At 46.7% G+C, this 19,412-nt stretch overlaps 11 protein-coding genes across 11 annotated transcripts; 7 read left to right on the plus strand and 4 right to left on the minus strand.

Moving 5' to 3' along the window:
- Positions 1 to 999: 999 nt before the first annotated feature.
- On the plus strand, positions 1,000 to 2,307 carry KUCA_T00000937001 (uncharacterized protein; the record flags this gene model as incomplete). Its single annotated transcript, XM_022605525.1, has 1 exon — positions 1,000 to 2,307. The coding sequence occupies one exon, from the start codon at positions 1,000 to 1,002 to the stop codon at positions 2,305 to 2,307; it is 1,308 nt and encodes a 435-aa protein (XP_022456985.1).
- Positions 2,308 to 2,547: 240 nt separating this feature from the next.
- KUCA_T00000938001 (uncharacterized protein) lies at positions 2,548 to 3,240 on the plus strand (the record flags this gene model as incomplete). Its single annotated transcript, XM_022605526.1, has 1 exon — positions 2,548 to 3,240. The coding sequence occupies one exon, from the start codon at positions 2,548 to 2,550 to the stop codon at positions 3,238 to 3,240; it is 693 nt and encodes a 230-aa protein (XP_022456986.1).
- Positions 3,241 to 3,303: 63 nt separating this feature from the next.
- On the minus strand, positions 3,304 to 3,886 carry KUCA_T00000939001 (uncharacterized protein; the record flags this gene model as incomplete). The annotated part of the gene is made up of 2 exons (XM_022605527.1): positions 3,304 to 3,828; positions 3,881 to 3,886. The coding sequence occupies 2 exons, from the start codon at positions 3,884 to 3,886 to the stop codon at positions 3,304 to 3,306; spliced, it is 531 nt and encodes a 176-aa protein (XP_022456987.1).
- An 814-nt stretch (positions 3,887 to 4,700) lies between these two features.
- KUCA_T00000940001 (uncharacterized protein) lies at positions 4,701 to 8,927 on the plus strand (the record flags this gene model as incomplete). Its single annotated transcript, XM_022605528.1, has 1 exon — positions 4,701 to 8,927. The coding sequence occupies one exon, from the start codon at positions 4,701 to 4,703 to the stop codon at positions 8,925 to 8,927; it is 4,227 nt and encodes a 1,408-aa protein (XP_022456988.1).
- Positions 8,928 to 9,156: 229 nt separating this feature from the next.
- On the minus strand, positions 9,157 to 10,134 carry KUCA_T00000941001 (uncharacterized protein; the record flags this gene model as incomplete). The annotated part of the gene is made up of 1 exon (XM_022605530.1): positions 9,157 to 10,134. The coding sequence occupies one exon, from the start codon at positions 10,132 to 10,134 to the stop codon at positions 9,157 to 9,159; it is 978 nt and encodes a 325-aa protein (XP_022456989.1).
- Positions 10,135 to 11,209: 1,075 nt separating this feature from the next.
- Positions 11,210 to 11,971, plus strand: KUCA_T00000942001 (uncharacterized protein; the record flags this gene model as incomplete). The annotated part of the gene is made up of 1 exon (XM_022605531.1): positions 11,210 to 11,971. One exon carries the CDS (start codon positions 11,210 to 11,212, stop codon positions 11,969 to 11,971), a length of 762 nt encoding a protein of 253 aa, XP_022456990.1.
- Positions 11,972 to 12,414: 443 nt separating this feature from the next.
- KUCA_T00000943001 (uncharacterized protein) lies at positions 12,415 to 13,047 on the plus strand (the record flags this gene model as incomplete). Its single annotated transcript, XM_022605532.1, has 1 exon — positions 12,415 to 13,047. The coding sequence occupies one exon, from the start codon at positions 12,415 to 12,417 to the stop codon at positions 13,045 to 13,047; it is 633 nt and encodes a 210-aa protein (XP_022456991.1).
- Positions 13,048 to 13,120: 73 nt separating this feature from the next.
- On the minus strand, positions 13,121 to 15,430 carry KUCA_T00000944001 (uncharacterized protein; the record flags this gene model as incomplete). The annotated part of the gene is made up of 1 exon (XM_022605533.1): positions 13,121 to 15,430. One exon carries the CDS (start codon positions 15,428 to 15,430, stop codon positions 13,121 to 13,123), a length of 2,310 nt encoding a protein of 769 aa, XP_022456992.1.
- Positions 15,431 to 16,729: 1,299 nt separating this feature from the next.
- On the plus strand, positions 16,730 to 18,007 carry KUCA_T00000945001 (uncharacterized protein; the record flags this gene model as incomplete). Its single annotated transcript, XM_022605534.1, has 1 exon — positions 16,730 to 18,007. The coding sequence occupies one exon, from the start codon at positions 16,730 to 16,732 to the stop codon at positions 18,005 to 18,007; it is 1,278 nt and encodes a 425-aa protein (XP_022456993.1).
- A 56-nt stretch (positions 18,008 to 18,063) lies between these two features.
- Positions 18,064 to 18,387, plus strand: KUCA_T00000946001 (uncharacterized protein; the record flags this gene model as incomplete). The annotated part of the gene is made up of 1 exon (XM_022605535.1): positions 18,064 to 18,387. One exon carries the CDS (start codon positions 18,064 to 18,066, stop codon positions 18,385 to 18,387), a length of 324 nt encoding a protein of 107 aa, XP_022456994.1.
- A 271-nt stretch (positions 18,388 to 18,658) lies between these two features.
- KUCA_T00000947001 (uncharacterized protein) lies at positions 18,659 to 19,150 on the minus strand (the record flags this gene model as incomplete). The annotated part of the gene is made up of 1 exon (XM_022605536.1): positions 18,659 to 19,150. The coding sequence occupies one exon, from the start codon at positions 19,148 to 19,150 to the stop codon at positions 18,659 to 18,661; it is 492 nt and encodes a 163-aa protein (XP_022456995.1).
- Between the last annotated feature and the right edge of the window lie 262 nt (positions 19,151 to 19,412).

Below are 19,412 nucleotides of genomic sequence, written 5' to 3' on the forward strand. Positions count from 1 at the left end.
TCACTTCAACCAACTTTCAGTACTTTTTCTTTCTTCTGTAAGCTCTCGTTCTTGCAAAGTCATGGCTATGGTTTCATAGCCACATCTTTGTCTGAATGATTGAGCTCATATTATACATAACTAGTGAGTATTTTTGTCCACCGAAAAAAACTATCTTCTCAATCTTTCTTTCTTGACCTCTCTTCTTTTCCTTCTGGAATGGATGAACACCTTTCCAAAGCAATTCTTATGATGACAAGCTGTCGCCCCAAACGGAACTATAATGACCGATTCGATTCAATAGCCAAACACACTGAAAATTCTGATAACCATTGCTTTGAGAAAAAGAGGAACAGAGGATGAAAAGTTTGCTGGAAGCGCTGATTTTAGACCCCAACGGAATGTCAATGCTAACCGAACTGTTATGTTTATAGAATACCATAGTCACTGTCTTTGCAACGCTGACATCAATAAAAACCATTTTTAACCATTTTTTGCGTTGTATATACTGCAGTCGGCGACCTTTCTCTCCTTTCTCTCCCTTCTCTACATGGCTTGTGCTTATGATGTTTCTATGCTAATCATGAATTCAATGATTAAACCTTTTTAAATCGCGGTCTTCCGATTACGGGGGCTGCGTCTGAAGCACATCAAAGTCTTGTTGAGGCAGAAGGGACTGGGCGCTGCTGGGTTCCCAGATTAGCGGTACCAATGCATAAAGCCCCCATACTAAACAATATCTTCCTAAACCTTTTTACGCTATAAGATACCCAAATCTTTATAAAATAAGAAACCACCATCAACAGCTTCGACAGTCTCGATTTCCGTCAACCGGAAAGGTGGTGGCTGGTGGCTGAAGAGCGTTCGGAAACGTGCCATCATCAAGCCCTGGGTAATTAAACAGAAAACACCAGCTCACACTACTTTAAGCCATCCCCTTTACGACGATCTCTTTCTCTTTCTCCTCCCACAACAACACTACATCTGAGTTTTCCCAATACTGGAAATATCAGATGGCTAATGAATTTTTTGAAACGTGAGGACGGAAATGAACTTCTGGACACGCTGATACCGGCGGATGGAACCACTACTCCGGAATCACAACAAGCAGAGCCAGGGTCGGCCGAGGCATTCTTAGGGTTCTTTGATCTATTCTTGCCACTGCCCTACCGAATTCTGTTTCTTGTGAACCTTGGAATCTGGCTTTGGTGCCTGAACCTCAAAGCATGTGAGGACCACAACATTGACGTGGTTAAGGTGCTCAAGTTCCCACAGGCCGTGGTCCCAGACTTCCGTGTAAATACATTGTTGAAAAGGTGCTGGAAACTCTCAATGAAGATCACTGTGTTCACGGTCGTAAACTATGCGGTTTTCGTGTTCATGACGCTGAACAACGTCACGTGGAAGATCATTGATTGGTTTCCTCTGGGTGGACTTCTGCTGCTGTTTGCCATGCTACTATGGCCACACGATACTTTCGACAGGAAAAGACTTTTTCTCACGATCAAGAGGGTCGTCGTCGGAAACATAGATACAAATCTCAGGAATAATGACATTTTACTGGCTGATACTCTCACCTCCTACAACAGGGTATTGGTGGACTTTTTCGTTTACCTCACGCACCTGTTCGGAGGTGTCAAGGCATTGCCTGAAATATCCACAAACTCAAAAAACCTCGACAGATCGTTTGCCACGAATTACCACCTGGACATTCTGTTCTTGATATATCCTTCAGCTGTGAGACTACGCCAGTGTCTCATCGAATACCAGCTCTCACGCAAGAGAAACACATCGCATCTGCTGAATGCCGTCAAGTACTCCACTGCGTTCTTGCCTGCTCTGGCAACCGTCTACATGAAGACCATTCCGCAGGACGACGAGACCAGATGGAAGTACGGAATGAAGATGTGGTGTATGGGAAGTCTCATCAACGCTTCCTACTCGTTCATCTGGGATATCTCCATGGACTGGAATTTTGAGATACTTTACAATCTCTTGGAGGGAAACACCAGCAAAGCCGTTTTGAGAAATGTCTTGATGTACGATGTCAAGTTCTTCTACTACGGAGCCATTGCTGTTGATTTCGGGCTGAGATACATCTGGCTTTGCCGCTTGTTGCCCACCCCGGTTGAAGGATCCGGTCAAATTCATGCGACACTGGCCATGTTGTTTACTTCAGAATACGGGTATTTCATAATAGAAACAATGGAGATCCTAAGACGGTGGGTTTGGGTCTTCATCAAGGTGGAGACTGAATACATCAAGCTGCTTGGCCCAACAGAGACCAGTCATGGAATGGAGCTGACGGATCTCCCACAGATGAAATAGGGAGGCCACTACAATGATCAACCGGACAGTTCGATACACAAGAAATTATTAGTTTCTTGGTTATATTTTGTATATTATCCAGAAATTTCAGCATTGAAATAGTTATCTGAAAATTACGACGTGTACTGCCAAAATCTCTACAAAGATGCTTTGCCTGCAAGAGCGTGGGCTAGCAATTGTCAACCACTTTAACACTCGATTTGCTCACTATCAACTGCTAAAAACCCAGAAAAAAACGACATGGTGTGGCCATTTGGATCAAAGGGGAAGATTTCTGGTGAATTAGATGCCAGAAAGGAGCTGGAGCGCTCGCTTCCTAGTGACCTGAGAGACTTTCTCAAGACGCAGGACGATTCTGCCATAAGCGACAGAGAGTTCAAAGAGAGACTAAAGTTGGAGGATCCGCATGTGCAGAACTATCAGCAACCGATAACCCCTGAACAGGTAATGAAGAGTGACAAACAAGAAGAAGCCAGCGAGCCCAGTGTGGCCGCTTCTCAGTATGTGCCGATGGTGTACCAACCCACAGAACATCTATCGCAGGAGGAGCTGAAGAAGATGAGAGAGTTTGAGGAGTATAACCGGAAATACCCGATCCACTACGCTTCGGTTGAGAACTGTGCCGACCTTCAGGCCGACTTTCTGAATTGCTTATCGAGTGGATCATTTGTGGACAAGTTCACTGTGTGCAATGTCAAGAACAACTTCTACCAGGATTGCATCAAGTTCCAGGGAGAGGCCATGTATATGTTTGACTATCCTGCTGTGGGTACTCTTGAGGAGAAGGTTGAAATTAGACGAAGAGCAGACACCTTGTTCCACAAATATTACAGCTGTTACGAGGACCTTGCTAACGACGATAAGAGGCAGCAGTACGCCAAGGAGCTGAGATCCAGCAGGGAAGAGTTTTATGATAAGTTTCGGAGGTGGTAGAGCCTGCCCGTCTTGTTTTGTTTGTTCGTTTATAACCTGTAAATATGAGCACTTTAGACCCGACTATAAGCTCTTGTTCATGAACCTTCTTCTCGTGAATGCCAACCAGTACTTGCTAGGCTTGGTCTTGTCGTCTCTGTAAATTCTCTCGATCAAACGGGCTGAAAGCTCCTGTCTGAATTGCTGGAGATAACTTCTCAACAAGTCGGACTCCAACTTACCGTTGGGTGACTGGTAGAGCGAGTTCAATGGGAAGCCGATGTCACCCGGAATCGAAAAATTGTCCAGCGACAAGTTATTCAGGGTACGCGTAGCATCATGCTCAGTAGTTCTGGAGTTCAGCAAAGAAAGACAGTTGGAAATAAACAGGATACCATAGATCAAGGCACGATCGGCAGGGCCCTTGATTTCAAAGTTCTTGAAAAACGAATTGGCGCGGAATAGATCAAGACACTCGTCAATGATGTCGTAGTCAGAATGGCATGGATACGAGGGGCCTCTGAACTGTGTCTTTATTGGGAAAATGGCAAAGTTTCCAACCACCCTAGTATCAGAAGCATCTTCTGCCAAAAAGGTAGAGTGATATGCCTGAAAATGTTAGTCATTCAATCCAACCAATCCTTCAAATTTTAATACATACTGGCATTGCACACGAGTAGCCTCAATCAAGTCTCACACAAAATATACAAAAATCGTATATTCAAACAACCGACTTTACCGGAATCGGACTTGACAAGGGAAGGCCCCTCTCTGCCTCCTCCAAAGTTGGTGATGCAAAGGCTGGCATTGCCCCAAGTCGTGCACAGTCTGACCCGTTTTCGGCCGTCCCAGCTTGCCGAACTTTCAATCTGATCAGGCCTGAAATAGGGACCCTACTGGTGTATTATACTGGTTTCTTTCGTGAAACAAGGCGCTTTTATTAACGTGCTATTGTTAGTTAGGCTCAAAGTGTTTGGAGCAAGGTCAAATATCCGGCTTCTCCTCTAGCCCCTGACTAAATTGCTCTCTCCTGATTCCCAGCCGCTGATTTGGCTTTTGTCCGCCTCAGAACCATCTGAACAAGACTTAGACAAGGACTTCAACAAGAGACACTTCTACAATCAGTTGATACTACTGCAGACCGATTCAGGGACAAATCCTTCAACTTGAATCTACCGAATTTTCTTCATATCGTGTCCCAATTTCAGGCTCGACTCCGCCGTCCCAGAAACCCTAATTTTGTTAGCGCAGGTGCCGTTAGGTGACTGATACGATTTGGCAGTTAAAAATACACACGAGGAATCAATCAATTGGGCGGTTATTGCTAGGTTTGTTGGACATCAAACAAAACACGAAGGGACCCATCAAACAAAAGAGGACATTTGCCACTTTTTAACCTCGGCTTGAAATAGAATCGCGGGTTTGTGCCGCTGTTTAGTCCAAGGACAATCCATCCGTTTACACAGCCCAACCCTTGAACCATGGCCCAGCAGTACTACGACCGGACGGACCACAATTCGCAATATGGATCACGAATGCCTCCGACAATCGCTGAAATTGATTCGAGACCCTCGTCTGCTTTGTCGCAGAGGTCTGCCCAGAGCCAAATATCGCAGAATAGCTACCAGAAACGGCCCATACAAAACCTTCACCCCCACCACCATCCTCACCACCAGCAGCATCCAGGATTGCCCCAGCAGGTACCGGTCCAGCAGGTGTATGGACAAGGTTACGCGAATACGGGATCCCATTCGTCTCTGGAGCCTTTGCCCAGAAATGTTTCTTCGCACCGGCAACCGGACGCCCCGCCTCAGCAGTATGATCCGAGATATGCTCATATTCCGCCTCCGCCTCCGCCACAGTCACAGTTCCATGCTCAACCAATTTCTCAGAATCAGCACCAGCAGCAACATCCCTACCGCACACAACAGACTCAAGGCTACAGACAGGATGGGTATGCTCAACGCCATCCACAGCAGTATCTCCCTCAAGAGCATCAACAGGTGCATCAACAGGTGCCTCAACAGATGCCTCAACAGGTTTCGCATCAAGCACCTCAGCAGTATTCTCAACAGAGACATGCTCCTCAGCCTCAGCAGAGGTCTGTTTCTCAGCCTGCTGCTTACAGCCAGCAGCACCACCACCATCACCAACACCAGCAACAGCCTCAACAGCAACCGCGGTTTCAAAACGATCCCCCAATTCTACAACCCTCTATTATAGAGCAACGTACCATGGATCCTTCTAGAACTGTACTACCAGTCACAATACCTCCACCAAAAGCCAGATCTGAGCCCACAAGAACACAGACCTTGCCAGCTTTGAACACCAAAAGGACAGATGCAGTTCCGCAGAGACTTCCTCAGGAGACGACTCCAAAGGGTTCTCCTGTGTCCAACTCATCTGGCTCGTGGTCGCCAATGAGACAAAGTCTGAATTTCTTTGGGAGAAGTGGACGTAGCGTCTCTTCTGGTGCTTTGTTGAGTGACAATGGAAACGGTGCGAAGCCTGCCGGTAACTTTTCGCAAGGTGTGGATAATTCAAGGAGAACAATGTCAATGAGATCTTTGACTGGCGACAAGAACAAGTCCAAGCCTGCTACGACTTTGAGTGGCCGTGTGATTCCGCAGAAGAACGATACTATCACCTCGGTGTACCACGAAGGATCCCTGCCTAACCAGCAATTGTCAAACAGATCCAAGTCATATACGTCTCTGACGAATCCGCACAGATCATCATCTACGTCTACTTTGAGGCATACAGATAGGTCTGTTTCACAGACATCTTTGGCCTCGAGGACGATCGTCACCGTTTCTTCCAGAAAACCTTCCGTCTATCCTGCTTTACTTTCCAAGGTTGCCAAGGCATTCTTCGAAAAGATAGAGTTGGGTTCCAACTTGAAAAATGGACTGGAATACAGAGACTCTTTCACTGGAACCCAGGCGGTGGACGTGATCTCTCACATCATAAGGACTTCTGACAGAAGTCTTGCCATGTTGCTGGGACGCGCTTTGGATGCCCAGCACTTCTTTCATGATGTGACTTATGAGCACAGATTGCGTGATTCGCAGAATGAGGTGTACCAGTTTGGAGAGTCGATATTCAATCCATACGGAGAGAGACAGGAACAGCAAAATGGTCCAGATCAGCAGATATCGCCCAACCCTCAGGAAGAGGAAGACGTTAAGGCAGTGGACACCGGCGTGAATGGTGTTTTCACGTTGCTCACAGAATGTTACTCTGCAACGTGTACCAGAAACCAACTATGCTACAGTATAGCGTGTCCCAGAAGGCTGGAGCAACAGGCACGGTTAAATATGAAGCCCCAGGGTGGATTGCGTCGTTCGGAATCCAAACTTTCGCTATCAGGTGATGATGAGAAGAAACACCTGTGGTCCTTGAACGTTCCCAAACAGGTGCTGGAAAGTGTCGATAAGCGCGAGATCCAGAGACAGGAGTGTATCTTTGAGACGATATACAGTGAGCGTGATTTCATTAAAGATCTGGAGTATTTGCGTGACTTCTGGATCCGTCCACTAAGCGAATCGAGAATCATCAAAGAACAGGAGCGTGAAAAGTTTATTCGTTCCGTTTTCAGCGGAATCAATGAGATCTGGGCTGTCAACTCTCGTTTGGCAGATGCTCTGACCAGACGCCAACAGCGCCAGCCAATAGTTGAGCAAGTTGGTGATATCTTCTTAGAATTTATCCCCAAGTTTGAGCCTTTTGTTAAGTATGGTGCTGGTCAAGTGTTTGGAAAATACGAGTTTGACAGACAGAAGAAAACCAACGCGCTTTTTGCAAGGTTTGTCGAGGAAACAGGTAACCTGCCTGAGTCCAGACGTTTGGACCTGAGTTCATATCTCTCCAAGCCAACATCGAGACCTGCTCGTTACCCTCTTCTTTTGAAATCCATCCGCGATGCAACGGACCCTTCTAACCCCGATTATGAGAAGCTGGGCAAGGCTATTGATATGCTACAGGGAATCTTGAACAGAATCAACCAAGAAACAGGAAAGGCTTCTGACAGGCTGAACATCTTGCTTCTGAAGCAGAAGTTGATCTTCAGACCTGGAGAGCTGGTAGATTTGAAGTTGGCTGACGAGAATCGGAGATTGCTGTTCCAGTGTGTCCTGAAGAAGAAGAGTTACCAGGATAAGGAGAACCAGGGTGAGGTGAATGTGTATTTGTTTGATCATGCGTTGATATTTGCGCGTGTGAAGATCATGAACAAGAAGGAGGTGTACCGTGTTTATCAACGCCCTATTCCTATTCCTCTCCTGTTTGTGTCACTGAGTGAAGAAATGGGTTCTATGAGACACATGAAGAGATCTCCATCTACAGGATCTCTGTATGTCTGTTCTCAAACTACTTCTTCAGCTTCTTATTCACACTCTTCAACCACGACCTTAAGCCACTCTGCCTCGTTATCCACGCTGACAAACACAAACTCGGCAAGGTTCCCATTGACATTTTCGTACCTTGGAAGAAACGGTTACGAGTTCACTTTGTATGCAAGACAATCCGTCCAGCGTACCCTGCTGGAGAAGGTTGAACAGCAGCACAAGAAACTGATTAAGGACAACGATATCTTCACTTTGACGAGACTCAGTTCGAGTTTCTTCGACTACTCGAACAGGATCAACTGTGCCGTTCCATTTGATGGTGGAAGGAGATTGCTTTATGGTACCGATTCAGGTATCTACATCTCCAACATCAGGAAGAATAAGGACAAGTCGAGAATTGTGAGTAGACCAGTGAAGGTCATTGCCAAAACAAACATTATGCAATTGGAAGTGTTGGAAGAGTATCAGTTGTTACTGGCATTGTGCGACAAGAAGCTACACTACTGGCCTTTGGAGATATTGAATGATGATGGCAGCAGCAGCAGCAGCAGCGGTGGAAACGGCGCCAGTCTTGTATCTTCCACCTCGAGTGCAAGCTCCATTACACAGGTACTACCACCCAACCCTATTTACGATCCGAACAAAAATGCCAAGCTAGGCAAGGAGATGATGTCGCATGTTTCCTTCTTCAAGAGTGGTGTATGTTCCGGAAGAATGTTGATCTGTGTGGCACGTAACGGCTCTCAGCATCTGATCAAGATCTTCGAGCCCATGGACCCAATCACGTCGAAGAAGATGAATAAGCGCAAGTTCAAAAATGAGGTCAAGGACCTGACCTTTTCGTCTGAACCAGTCAGCGTTTCGTTCTTGAAGACCAAACTATGTATCGGGTGCACCAAGGGTTTTGAGATTGTACAGTTGGAAACAGGAGTCCAAGAGTCTCTGTTGGACCAGGCGGATACCTCGTTAGATTTCTGCATAGGCAAGGAAGGCCTCAAGCCACTGAGAATCGACAGGGTCAACAACAACTTCTTGCTCTCGTACTCAAACTTCTCCTTTTACGTGAATAAGAACGGATGGAGGGCTCGCCCCAACTTCTTGGTTAACTGGGAAAATGTCCCAAGTCAGTTTGCCATGTGGTACCCTTCTCTGTTGTCGTTTGACTCGCAGTTCATCGAGGTCAGAAACGTGGAAACAGGAGAATTGACCCGTTGCATTGCCGGAGAGAACATTAGATTCCTGCACTCGAGTTCGCAGGAGATCCTCTTTGTTTGGGAGAATGAACAGGGCTACGACACAGTCGTCAGTCTAGATTTCTGGGACAAATCGGTGCCAAAAGTTCAAAAAGATCAAGAGAGCTGAATCAAGGCTCTTGCGATTGATTTTACTGTTATAATTAGGGGTCCGTTGGGACCCGTTCCTTTATACTATGTCTTAATATCAAATTACGAATCTGGAAATTATCTGTGAGAATATTCTGAATAAAAGCCAGGACAAACGGCTCTGAAATTTATATAGTTATGCTTTAGATATTTAGATGAAGGGTCACAGACAGTATTAGGGGAGAATGCCTTAGACTAATCCTTTTCGTTTATGCCTTTCTAGTTCTCGTTCTAGAAGTGATTGGAGATCCCGATGGAACAGCCGAGGAAATACCCTCTGCCTTGATTTTGTCAGCAGCCTTCTTCGCAGCCTTCTTGTTGGCACCGGATTTGTACACTTTGATGTAGAAAGAGATAAAGAGCACCAGATAGGAGGTCAGGATCAGGTAGCCGTATGCAGCGGCCTCTTCCTTACCATAGCAGCTTCCTTTCGAGTGGAAGAGGTTGGGGAACCACTTGTCGCTGTAGAAGATGAAGGTGGCCCAGTACACGAAGAAAAGGTCTAGGACAAACTGGATGATCTGGAAACGAGTGACCCATTCCTTCCACCAGATCTTGATTCCTCTAGAGGTCTGGAAGTAGTACCAGTACATCACGACGTGGACTGCCAGGTTGAGGGAAATAGGGACCCATTCAACAGAGGTGTGGCCCACAAGTTGGGTGTAACATAGCAATGCAGTAGCACCATGGTGATAGGTGTGCAGGAAGAGCAGCTTCTTGCGCTTGAGAATGAGGAACACGGTATCGTTGAGCTCGTAGAACTTGGTCAAGAAGTTGAGATAGTACACGGCCACCAGCTTCTGGGTGAAAGCACCCTTGGAGCAGATGGACCAGAAGATTCCGTGCTCGTGAACCATTGGGATCAGTTGCTCTACCATCACGAGCAGAAGTGTCAAAGAGCCAAACGTGAGCAGCAGGTTGTGGATGTGGAACAACACGCTCAGCTTTCTAGGAGGAAGATCAAACTTCTGGATAATAGCCTGACCACCAAAGACGATCACGTAGTATAAAACGATCACCAGAGCACATGACTGGAAGTTTCCCATAAAAGTTTCACCCTGGACGAACTCAAACTCAGAGGCTGGGAATCCCGCAATCTTAGCGTACACCTTGTCGAAAATGGGCCACAGGTGCAATCCGAAAGGGTACTCCCAGGAGGGATAAGAATACACAAGCCAATCCACCATGGTTTAAAAGAGAGTGGGTTTTAGATTGGTGAAATTTCAAAGGACTGTGCTTCAACAAACTCTCGAGGACGCGTCGAGATTGGAAGTAGGAAAATGCAAATACAACCGCACAGGGGCAGATCCTCCAAATGAGTATATTTAACGGTAGTTAAAAACCTTTTTTCTGCTGGAGAACGGGTCAGAAAAAAGACAACTCACAACAGATCAACAAATCGGCAAAATCGGCGAAAGCAACAAGCTTTTCTCGGGGAGACACAATGAATTCCAGACCCTGGACCCCACGCCGGAAAGAGTGGCACTCCCACATCCACGGGGGTAGTGCACCAAGCAGCGCCGAGGCTGCGCGCAAGCAGAACAGTGTGCTTTGACTGATTGGGGCTTGCCAAGCCATGGCAGCGCCACGGCAAAGCCACAGACGGCTAGGGGATCTGAGCTGAGCCGAGAAGAGTCAAGAAGACGGGTAATGGGAGTCCATACGTGGAAAACCGCCACTATTTACGAAAACGAATGTTGCTAGCGTTGCGAGAGTCACAAGCGATACGAGTGTTACGAAGGTCTCCTATCATGCCATATTTTGAGTTTATCACTGTCGCTAACGCCGACATCGCTACATCCACCCCATACTCCCCAATCAGCATTGTCAGCATCGCCATAGCACCCTCTCAGATGTACGTGCACCCCCGAATTCGCATTAATTCCCTCGGTGTGGACACACCGGCTTTAAAGAGATGCTCGCACTTCTCCGGGTTATACGGCTTGCACAACCCACTTGGCTCGCTGTAATAGATTTCAAAGCTGACAAACCACAGCGAGTGGCCAAGGGGGTCAGATTTGCAACCGTATCAAATAATCTATAGAAAACTCCCTTAACCCCGCAGCTCAAAGCCTGTGCCCGTCCAAATCTCCCAGCTTATAAATCCGGCCCGAGTACCGATTGAGTCCGGCCGCCTAGCCGTAATGCTGACCAGCCGTACCGTCCGTGCTTTGTTCCGTAGCTGAGCCCTCTTTTTCTGAGAGGTGTTTCTGACCCTGCGTTCTTCCCTGAAAATACATCTCCAACGTGCTATCATCCATCATGTCCTACAACCAAACTATTGTGCTACCTCCCATACAACGGCACTCCACCACCTCGGATTTCAAGCCACCTCCCATACATAAGCTCCAGACGTTGATCTGGGGCATGCCCTCTGCGCCGGAAGTGAAGCTTCCCGCGCCTGTTCTTCCTCCTCTGGTATCAGTTTCCAGTTCGTCTAGCCCAGATCCGCTATCACCAACATCATTACAAACTCTACTTCCTCCTCCCACGGTGTCGGTCGGTTCGACCCCATCCAGTCCGGACTCGCCGTTGTCGCCCTCGGCCCACACAGAAGTTCGGAAACAGCGCAAGAAGCGCCAGTGTCCCCAGTGCCACTTGTTATTCAGCAACCTGGCTACCCACAAATCAACACATCTTTCCATCACTGCGAGACCTCACGTCTGCCACACCTGCGACCGTGGGTTTGCCAGGCCAAACGATCTTCAGAGACACGAGAAGCGTCATTTGAAGGATCTGGGCCAGATCGGGTTCAAGTGCCCTTTTTACGACGAAGAACCTGGTTCCAAGTGCCATCCTTCTGGATGTTTTTCGCGCTGTGACACATTCAAGAACCACCTCAAGGCACTACATTTCCAATACCCTTCCGGAACGCGCAAAAGACAGCGTAACGCTGTTGCGGGCCGTTGCAAGGCTTGCGGCCAAATATTTGAGTCCGTCGACGTCTGGCTGAACGGCCATGTCGAGAACCGCGAGTGCTCCGGGTCCGTCCACGGCTCTCTGACACCTCCAAACTCGTCCTAGCCTTGCTGAAGACACACTACACATACACATCCATTCACCTACAAAATTACGACCTGCATCATGATTATATACATTCTTAACAAAACTGAAGATACCCGCTTATTCCCCTAACCACCCATCTAAGCTCATAGCCCAAAGCGTTTCCAATGTGAGCGTCTTTATTTGCCCGGCAGCCCATCGGCTCGGCAATTGTGTCAAAGTCCGAAAAATCCCGTAACTATCTCGGTGAGCGCCGCGCTCTTTTTCTGGCCCGAAGAACTTGGCCCGAGACTGGTAGAAACACGACAGTACAATAGGGAAGTGCACGACCCTGCAGCTGAGCCGAGGCACAATTCACATGCTTGCCAAAGTGGATTTCGTGCGGTCTTTTACCCAAGCTCGTTCAAGTAGACTTGGCTTGCTTCCAAAAAGACCTCAAGCTCAAGCCTTACAACCATTTCAGCATGATCGGAACGGTTTTCAAGTGGTTGAGCATAGCCATTCTGCTCTCTTCATACAAATCCCTTCCAGGGTCGTACTATGTACGCTTTTACTACGCCCTGATGAGAATAGTCCTATTTTCTAAGACTAGCAACAAGGGAAAAGATATACTGAAGGTGAAATCGCGTCTTTTGACCTTCTGTTCGCTTGGAGAGTGCGACTTCTATCTCCACAAGTCCAATTCCACGTTTCTAGAGGAAATGGACATGGCCCGTACCGAGCTGATGCTCTCGCTATACAAGCCTCTGTTCGCCATTGACAAACTTGGATCGTGGCCCTTTTTGCCAGTTGGTTCGGTTGACATTAGTTTTCTCAAAGAGATCAAGCCGTTTCAGAAATACTGGGTTGATTCTCGTGTGGTTTCCTGGGACGAGAAATGGCTGTTCGTGCTATCCGAGTTCAAGGTAAGCTCTGGCAAGGGCGAGCGCGTTTGTTGCACGGCCATCACCAAATACGTGTTCAAGGACCCAAAGACCAGGGCCACAATTCCACCAGCCATTGCAGCTGAGAAGAGTGGACTTGTTTTTGACGAGCAAGAAATTGAAGCGAATTACGCTTCAGTCAGCAGGTCTAAGGAGCAGTTGAACTTTAGTTAGACGGACGATATAGATTTCCTTTCAATTTATAGATAAGGGTTCCTTCGTAAATTACATTATTCATATCTACCAATCAAAACGGACTCCTGAACTCAGTCACCTCAAAAGGATTCTGCTGGCTCGGCTGATAGTTGCCGTTCATTGGCGACGACGTTATAGGCATCACTGCCTGAGCAGCAGCACCCAGAGAAGCCAACAATGGTGTGGTCAAAGTAGTGGCACTGGGAAAGGAGTAGAGCGTTGAAGATGTTGGAATCTGTTGGGATTTTGCACTTTCGATCTTCTTGGTGAGATCCTTGGTGGCTTTTGCTAGAGAGCCCATTGAAGAACGAGCTTCATTCAGGATTGGCAACTCATCTTCCATAGACGATTTAGCACTCGCCAACATGTTGATGATTGCTTTCAAAAACAGGTTTATCTCCTCTGTCAGTTTCTTATCTTCCACGATCCCGACATCCTGCGAGTGTTTGAAAGGGAGCAGCTTTCCGCTGAGTTTCTTAGTGATATCCATCGCATTAATACAAAACCCTGTCAACTCCTTGATCTTTTGCACAGCAGTGTTATCCAAGTGCTCAGATTGTGTAGCATTGGCAATTGCACTCTTGCCGATGGCATTATTGATTTGCTGGAAAACCAGCTGTGCCCAATTGATTGCAGTCTGAATCGTCTCGTACAACTCCTTCGGGTTCTCTGTGTCGGTTGGACCCAGATTCGAGTTGGAAGTTTCAACACGTAGGTTGAGTGGTGGTGGCGCGGTGGTGCGGTGGATCTTGAGCTTTGAGCCTGACTGTTGTTGCTCTTGTACCGATTGCGACTGTTGTTGCTGAAACTTCAGTTTCGGGTGAGAAACGAGGCATGCATTTAACAGCTCGTTCAATGTCCCAAAGAGAGAAAGGTACAGCATCCGGACGAATGCAATATCTGAAGATTGTAGGAAACTAGTTAGATTTTCTTGGAAATGCCAAACAGTCACCTTAACAGCGCGGACCGTGTCCACTACCGACCCAACAAGCTTCTCCACTATGATATCCTGTCCCATGGTTTTCTGTGATCCGGGACTTGAGTTTTCCAGCATCTCTAAACACTCAATGATGGAATCAATATGCAGTTTCGATGATAACGAAAGTGAATTCATCTTGGCAGAGATTCTGGCATCGACGCAAAAACCCGAAAACTTGTTGAAGTTGATCTGCAGCTCATTCACGACAAAAAGCACTTTCCTCGCAATCTCCAACAGCTCGTTTCTGGGAATCAAGTCATGTTTTTTCACCTCGGCCAACGTTGACAGACGGCGGAAGTACGCCGATGATTTGTTCTGAGGCTCTATAGACAGTGGCTCTTCTACCACAGTTGTATGATCTCTTGACAGTGTATGGGACCTGGACCTCATTCGGGAATGTGGAGGGGGAGGCTGCTGCTGTGAGTCCTGTTGCTGTTGTTGTTGTTGATGCTGCTGTTGTTGTTGTTGTTGTTGCTGTTGTTGCTGTTGTTGCTGCTGTTGCTGCTGTTGCTGTTGCTGTTGTTGCTGCTGCTGTGAATACTGTTGGTATGATTCCGGGATTTCCTGTTCCTGTGGTTGTTGCAATTGTTCTACCGGTGGCCCCTCTTCCGGTTCTTCTTGAACAGGGGTCCTTTTCATCACAAATCCCATTCTCTTGGCTGCCCGCGAAGATATGTGAGACTCAGAGTTGGATCTCGACCTGGAAGGAGCAGACAAGCTGCTGAAGTCAGCAGTTTCGGCCCCCATAGATTCGCGGATTTTAGCCTCCAAAGTACTAGAGTTTTGCTTCAAATACAACTTCAGACTTTCCAGCCATGTATCTTCCTCCTGTCTCTGTAAAGACTCGATATAGCCCCGCGAAGGCAGTATCAGTGGGTTGTTTCCCTCTTCAAGAATCTTGAGATTGCTCATCTCACTGATGTGAGGAGGTAGATACTCAAACTGGTTATCCCTAATCGACAACACACGCAAGCTCTTCAAATGGCCCAGGTTTGTAGGGAAGAACCTGATCTTGTTCTCGCTTATATCTAAGATCTCAAGACTCTTCAAAGAGCACAGAACCTGAGGAAACTCCTGGAAGTTGTTTCTATGTAGATCAAGATATCTTAACTTTGACAGATTCTTGAAGTACACAGGAAGTGTGTTAAGCAGATTTTTCTGAAGGGAAAGCCTCTCAACCATGTTCCCCTCTATCAGCTCTATCGCCTCTGGAGGCAACGACTGGATGTTGAGTCCTATCAATTTCATACCATCGTTCTCGTTAATGGATCGAGTAAGCTCTTCAGTCACTATTTGAACAAGCTTAGTTCTGGATGGGATCACACTCCCCGACTGTACAGGCGCCACCGAAGTGGTTGGTGTTTTCAGATCTGGACCTGACATAGTGCAAAAGGCTTCCAAGCGTGGCTCGCTCCTAGCAAACTAATCGAAAGCCCAGAGTGAAATCTCCTTATAATAAAAATCACAAAACAACCGGCTGCGACAAAAAGGGCTTCAAAGGGCACAAAGACTGAATACGGATACTATCGTGATTTGAAGGAGAGATCTGAAGGAGATCACGAAAAGGAGCTCTTCTATATTTTTATGAGGAGAAGGGATCATTTTGTGCGAGACACTACTAACAACATGGAGTAAGTGTTACTTGGGTAAAAGGGTCTATTGGGTAGAATTGAAAGAGAAACTGGTCAAAGAGAATACCATCAATGCTCTGGCCCAGCTTGAGCATCTCATGGTAACAGTGATCTTCTGCAGCCTCAGCGTCAAAAAGAGCTCAAGTGCGCATGTGGTATATAGCTACAAACGAATTGCGCATGGAACGATGCGGCAACAAGAAGATCGGAAAGGTGCCTTCAAGGACAAATTCTTTACTATCCCGCCAAACCATTCAGGAAGTGGTATCATCCAAAAACTACACACGATTGGCATCTGCATATTTTCTCTTAACGTCAGTGTCCAAGAAACCCTAACGGCTTCGCACCTTAGCAAACGAATGTACGTCAAAACCACACGAAGTTGTCACTCACAGCAGAAATATCCACTATTTGTCGACAACTATGTGTGAAATTTCCAGTGTTCACCTTCGTGCACAAGCGCTTATCCGTTGGCTCCCTGCCACCTCGAACTGCTCGAGCATTTCGCTTACTACGCGGCTCGAACGGTTTTGAAACGCGACACGACTCTCCCTGCCAGGGGTCCCGGGTTCCTTTTGCTCCCCAACGGACATCTTGAATTTTTTTCCCTCGCTTTCTCTTAACTTGTTCCGCTCGACATTGTGAAGTTTTGACTATTTTTCCTTCGTGCAACGTTTTTTCTTGCTGATTTTCGTTTATTCGTTCACCACCCTTCACCTCTCCCCTCATTGCCCTCCAATTTTCCTCTCCTTGTTCCCTTTCCCATCCAAGGTTATTGCGAAGCCCAAAAGAGTCATCTCTGATTTACCCGTGAAACACTCATACTTCAGGAGGACTCCATCTGCTCGATCCCACCAGAACCATTAAAAACGGCAATTCTTATAACGTGATATCGACAAGTTTTACAGACTAACCGGTTACCACTTTTTTTATATCCCTTTTGTGCATCTGTTAGGTGGAAAAGTTTTTATTTGTTAGTTTCGGTTACTTTGCACCCAGTTTTTTTCTTGTCGTGTGTTCAGGCGTCGCTTGTTTTCTCTGAGCATCCAAAATGTCAATTCCACAAGGAAGTATTCCCCAGTACTACAACAACAATGTTGCACCCGGGTACGGCAACATGTTTTCCCAACAGCAGCAACAACAGCAGCAGCAGCAACCCCAAATCCAGGTCTGGATGGGTGAACTTGATCCGTGGTGGGATGAAATGGCCATCAGACAGATCTGGCAAGCCGTTGGCATCTCGGATACCATCTCCTCGATCAAGATTATCAGGGACAAGAATGCCATGGCAAATGGGTTGAACAATTCTGGTTATTGTTTCTTGAGAGTCAACACTGTTGATGATGCTCAGCAGATTCTGTCGCATCATGGTGCGGTCGTCCCAAATACCAACAAGTTCTTCAAGCTGAACTGGGCTTCCCAGGGTAATCCTCAGTTCAGCGGACGTCTGCAGCCAACTCACCAGTCCATCGGACCGGAGTTCACCATCTTTGTTGGTGATTTGCCGCAAGGTATCAACGAGAGCCAGCTCTTGGAGTTTTTTAATGCTCGGTACCAGTCCTGCTACAACGCCAGAGTAATGGTTGATCCTAACACTGGAAACCCAAGAGGCTACGGATTTGTTAAGTTTGGAGATGAAGCCGAACAACAGAGAGCCCTCATTGAGATGCAAGGTGCTGTTCTGAATGGCCGTCCAATCAGAGTTTCGACTGCTGTCAAGAACAGCACCAACCCTGTTTCCAATCAGCACCAGATGAACTCCCAATTCCAGAAGATTGTGATTCCTCCTCAGCAGTTTGTTCCCCCTTTGCAGCAGTTCTCCGATCCGAACAACACTACCGTTTTCATTGGTGGTTTGAACTCTTATGTTTCTGTGGACGAGTTGAGACACTATTTCGAGAGGTTTGGCGAGATATCCTACGTCAAGATCCCACCGGGAAAGAACTGTGGATTCGTCCAGTACTTGCTCCGTTCGTCTGCCGAGAAAGCCATCACTGAAATGCAAGGTTATCCTATTGGTCAGTCTAGAATCAGGGTCAGTTGGGGTGCCAGAGCAGCCCAGAGGTCTCACTACCAACAGCAGCAGCAAAGAATGGCTGTCATTGGTAATCAACTTCCAGGTGGTCTGATGAACATGGAGCAAGATGGACAATTCGGCCCAGCCTTGTCAAACCCTGACTTCCAGGCTCAACAGCAGATGCTTGCGGAGCAGATTCCGTTCACGCCTGGTGGAGTGCCTACCAACGAGAAGATACTTAATGAAATGTATCTTGCCGCTAGAGATGGCCAATTAGACAGACTAGAATTGGATTCGAAGGGATACGAGTGACTGCAGTTTCTCTCTGCCTGCTTGTACATTCTTCATCACTATGGCATGAAACTTTCATGCCTAGGACTGTATCTTCATGGGTTTCAGCTTTTGAATGTCTTCATTCCTTCATCATCATCATTTTCATCATCATCATGACATGTCGCTATACGATTTCTACACCAATAATCTATCTTTTTACTTTATTTATCCATGTTGCTGTTACCTATGATCTTGCTGCTCACAAAAACTTTTCTCTGGAAGAGGAGACATTGTTGAAAACTGTGGACAAACTCATTGACTTATACTTATTGTTTCCTTTCACTGCCACAAAGCTGCATCATGCTCAAAATAACTACTTTTGTCAAATACATACATTTCTATGGAGAGTAGTTGTCTAACATCTGTAACACACCAAGGCTTAACATAGCTGGTTCATGCTCAAGTCATACACTTTCTTGTACATTTCACATGTTCAGCTATTTCGAGTTGGCTAGCATTATTAAGCCAGTTCGTAGTTCATTGCTGATTTACGCAATCTCGACAGACGATAATAGAATGCCATATTTGTCTACATATGCTGGTGGGGATCATGCCTGAGAACAAACTTTCTCCCCCGATCACCGTAGTCCTATTAATCATGTTTTTTTGTTAAATATAATACGTCATGCCCTATGCGAATCGATCAACTCTAGCTGTGTACAATTTCTCCTCACCTGGTAAGGCACCCAAATCCTTGGCCAGCCCTTCTGGGTACGATCTTGGTGCATTTGGCCTTTCAGGCCACAGGTCAAACACGTAGATGGTACCTGCAAATCCAGCTATGGCCAGGAAATAGTTCAAGAACCATTTCAACGCAGTCTTGTCTGAGATGAAATCGTAGTGATCTGGCGACCACATGTCCAAAAAATCGTGGTATTCGTGCATTGGTTCGTCCAGGTTTCTTCTATTCTGTTGATCGTCGTACTTCAGGTATGGATCTCTCTTCTGCAAAAAGTAGTCTTTGACTTTGACGTATCCCTCAAACTCCTCCTTTGGTGTGAACAGTGGGTGCTTGTACTTGTCATCTGAGACTGAGGAGTTGAACCTTACGGCCACCGTGAAAGGCTTCACTATTTGGCGAGCAGCGACAAAACGCCCGGTTAGAATCGAACGTGACAACATGATTCGCAAAACCAATTCTATTTAACACGGTTCTGGAGGCTGTTCAAGAATGCTGGACTCTCAGTATTGCTGGAATCTGTCTAATGCAATAATTGGAAAATGCGTGAAGCTAATTGGAAGAGCTGCCATTTGGATCACGGGTTTATTCGCGCACGCAAGAAATCCATAAAAGTAGTGCCCTTACCATTCGCGAGAATCGAAGGCCAGACTGGCGGCGACATGAGAGATACGATGTCTGTGGATTATTCTCTGTAATCAAACT

Source organism: Kuraishia capsulata, genomic scaffold (genome assembly GCF_000576695.1).
Source record: "Kuraishia capsulata CBS 1993 genomic scaffold, Kuraishia_capsulata_scaffold_1, whole genome shotgun sequence".
Lineage (NCBI taxonomy): Eukaryota > Fungi > Ascomycota > Pichiomycetes > Pichiales > Pichiaceae > Kuraishia > Kuraishia capsulata.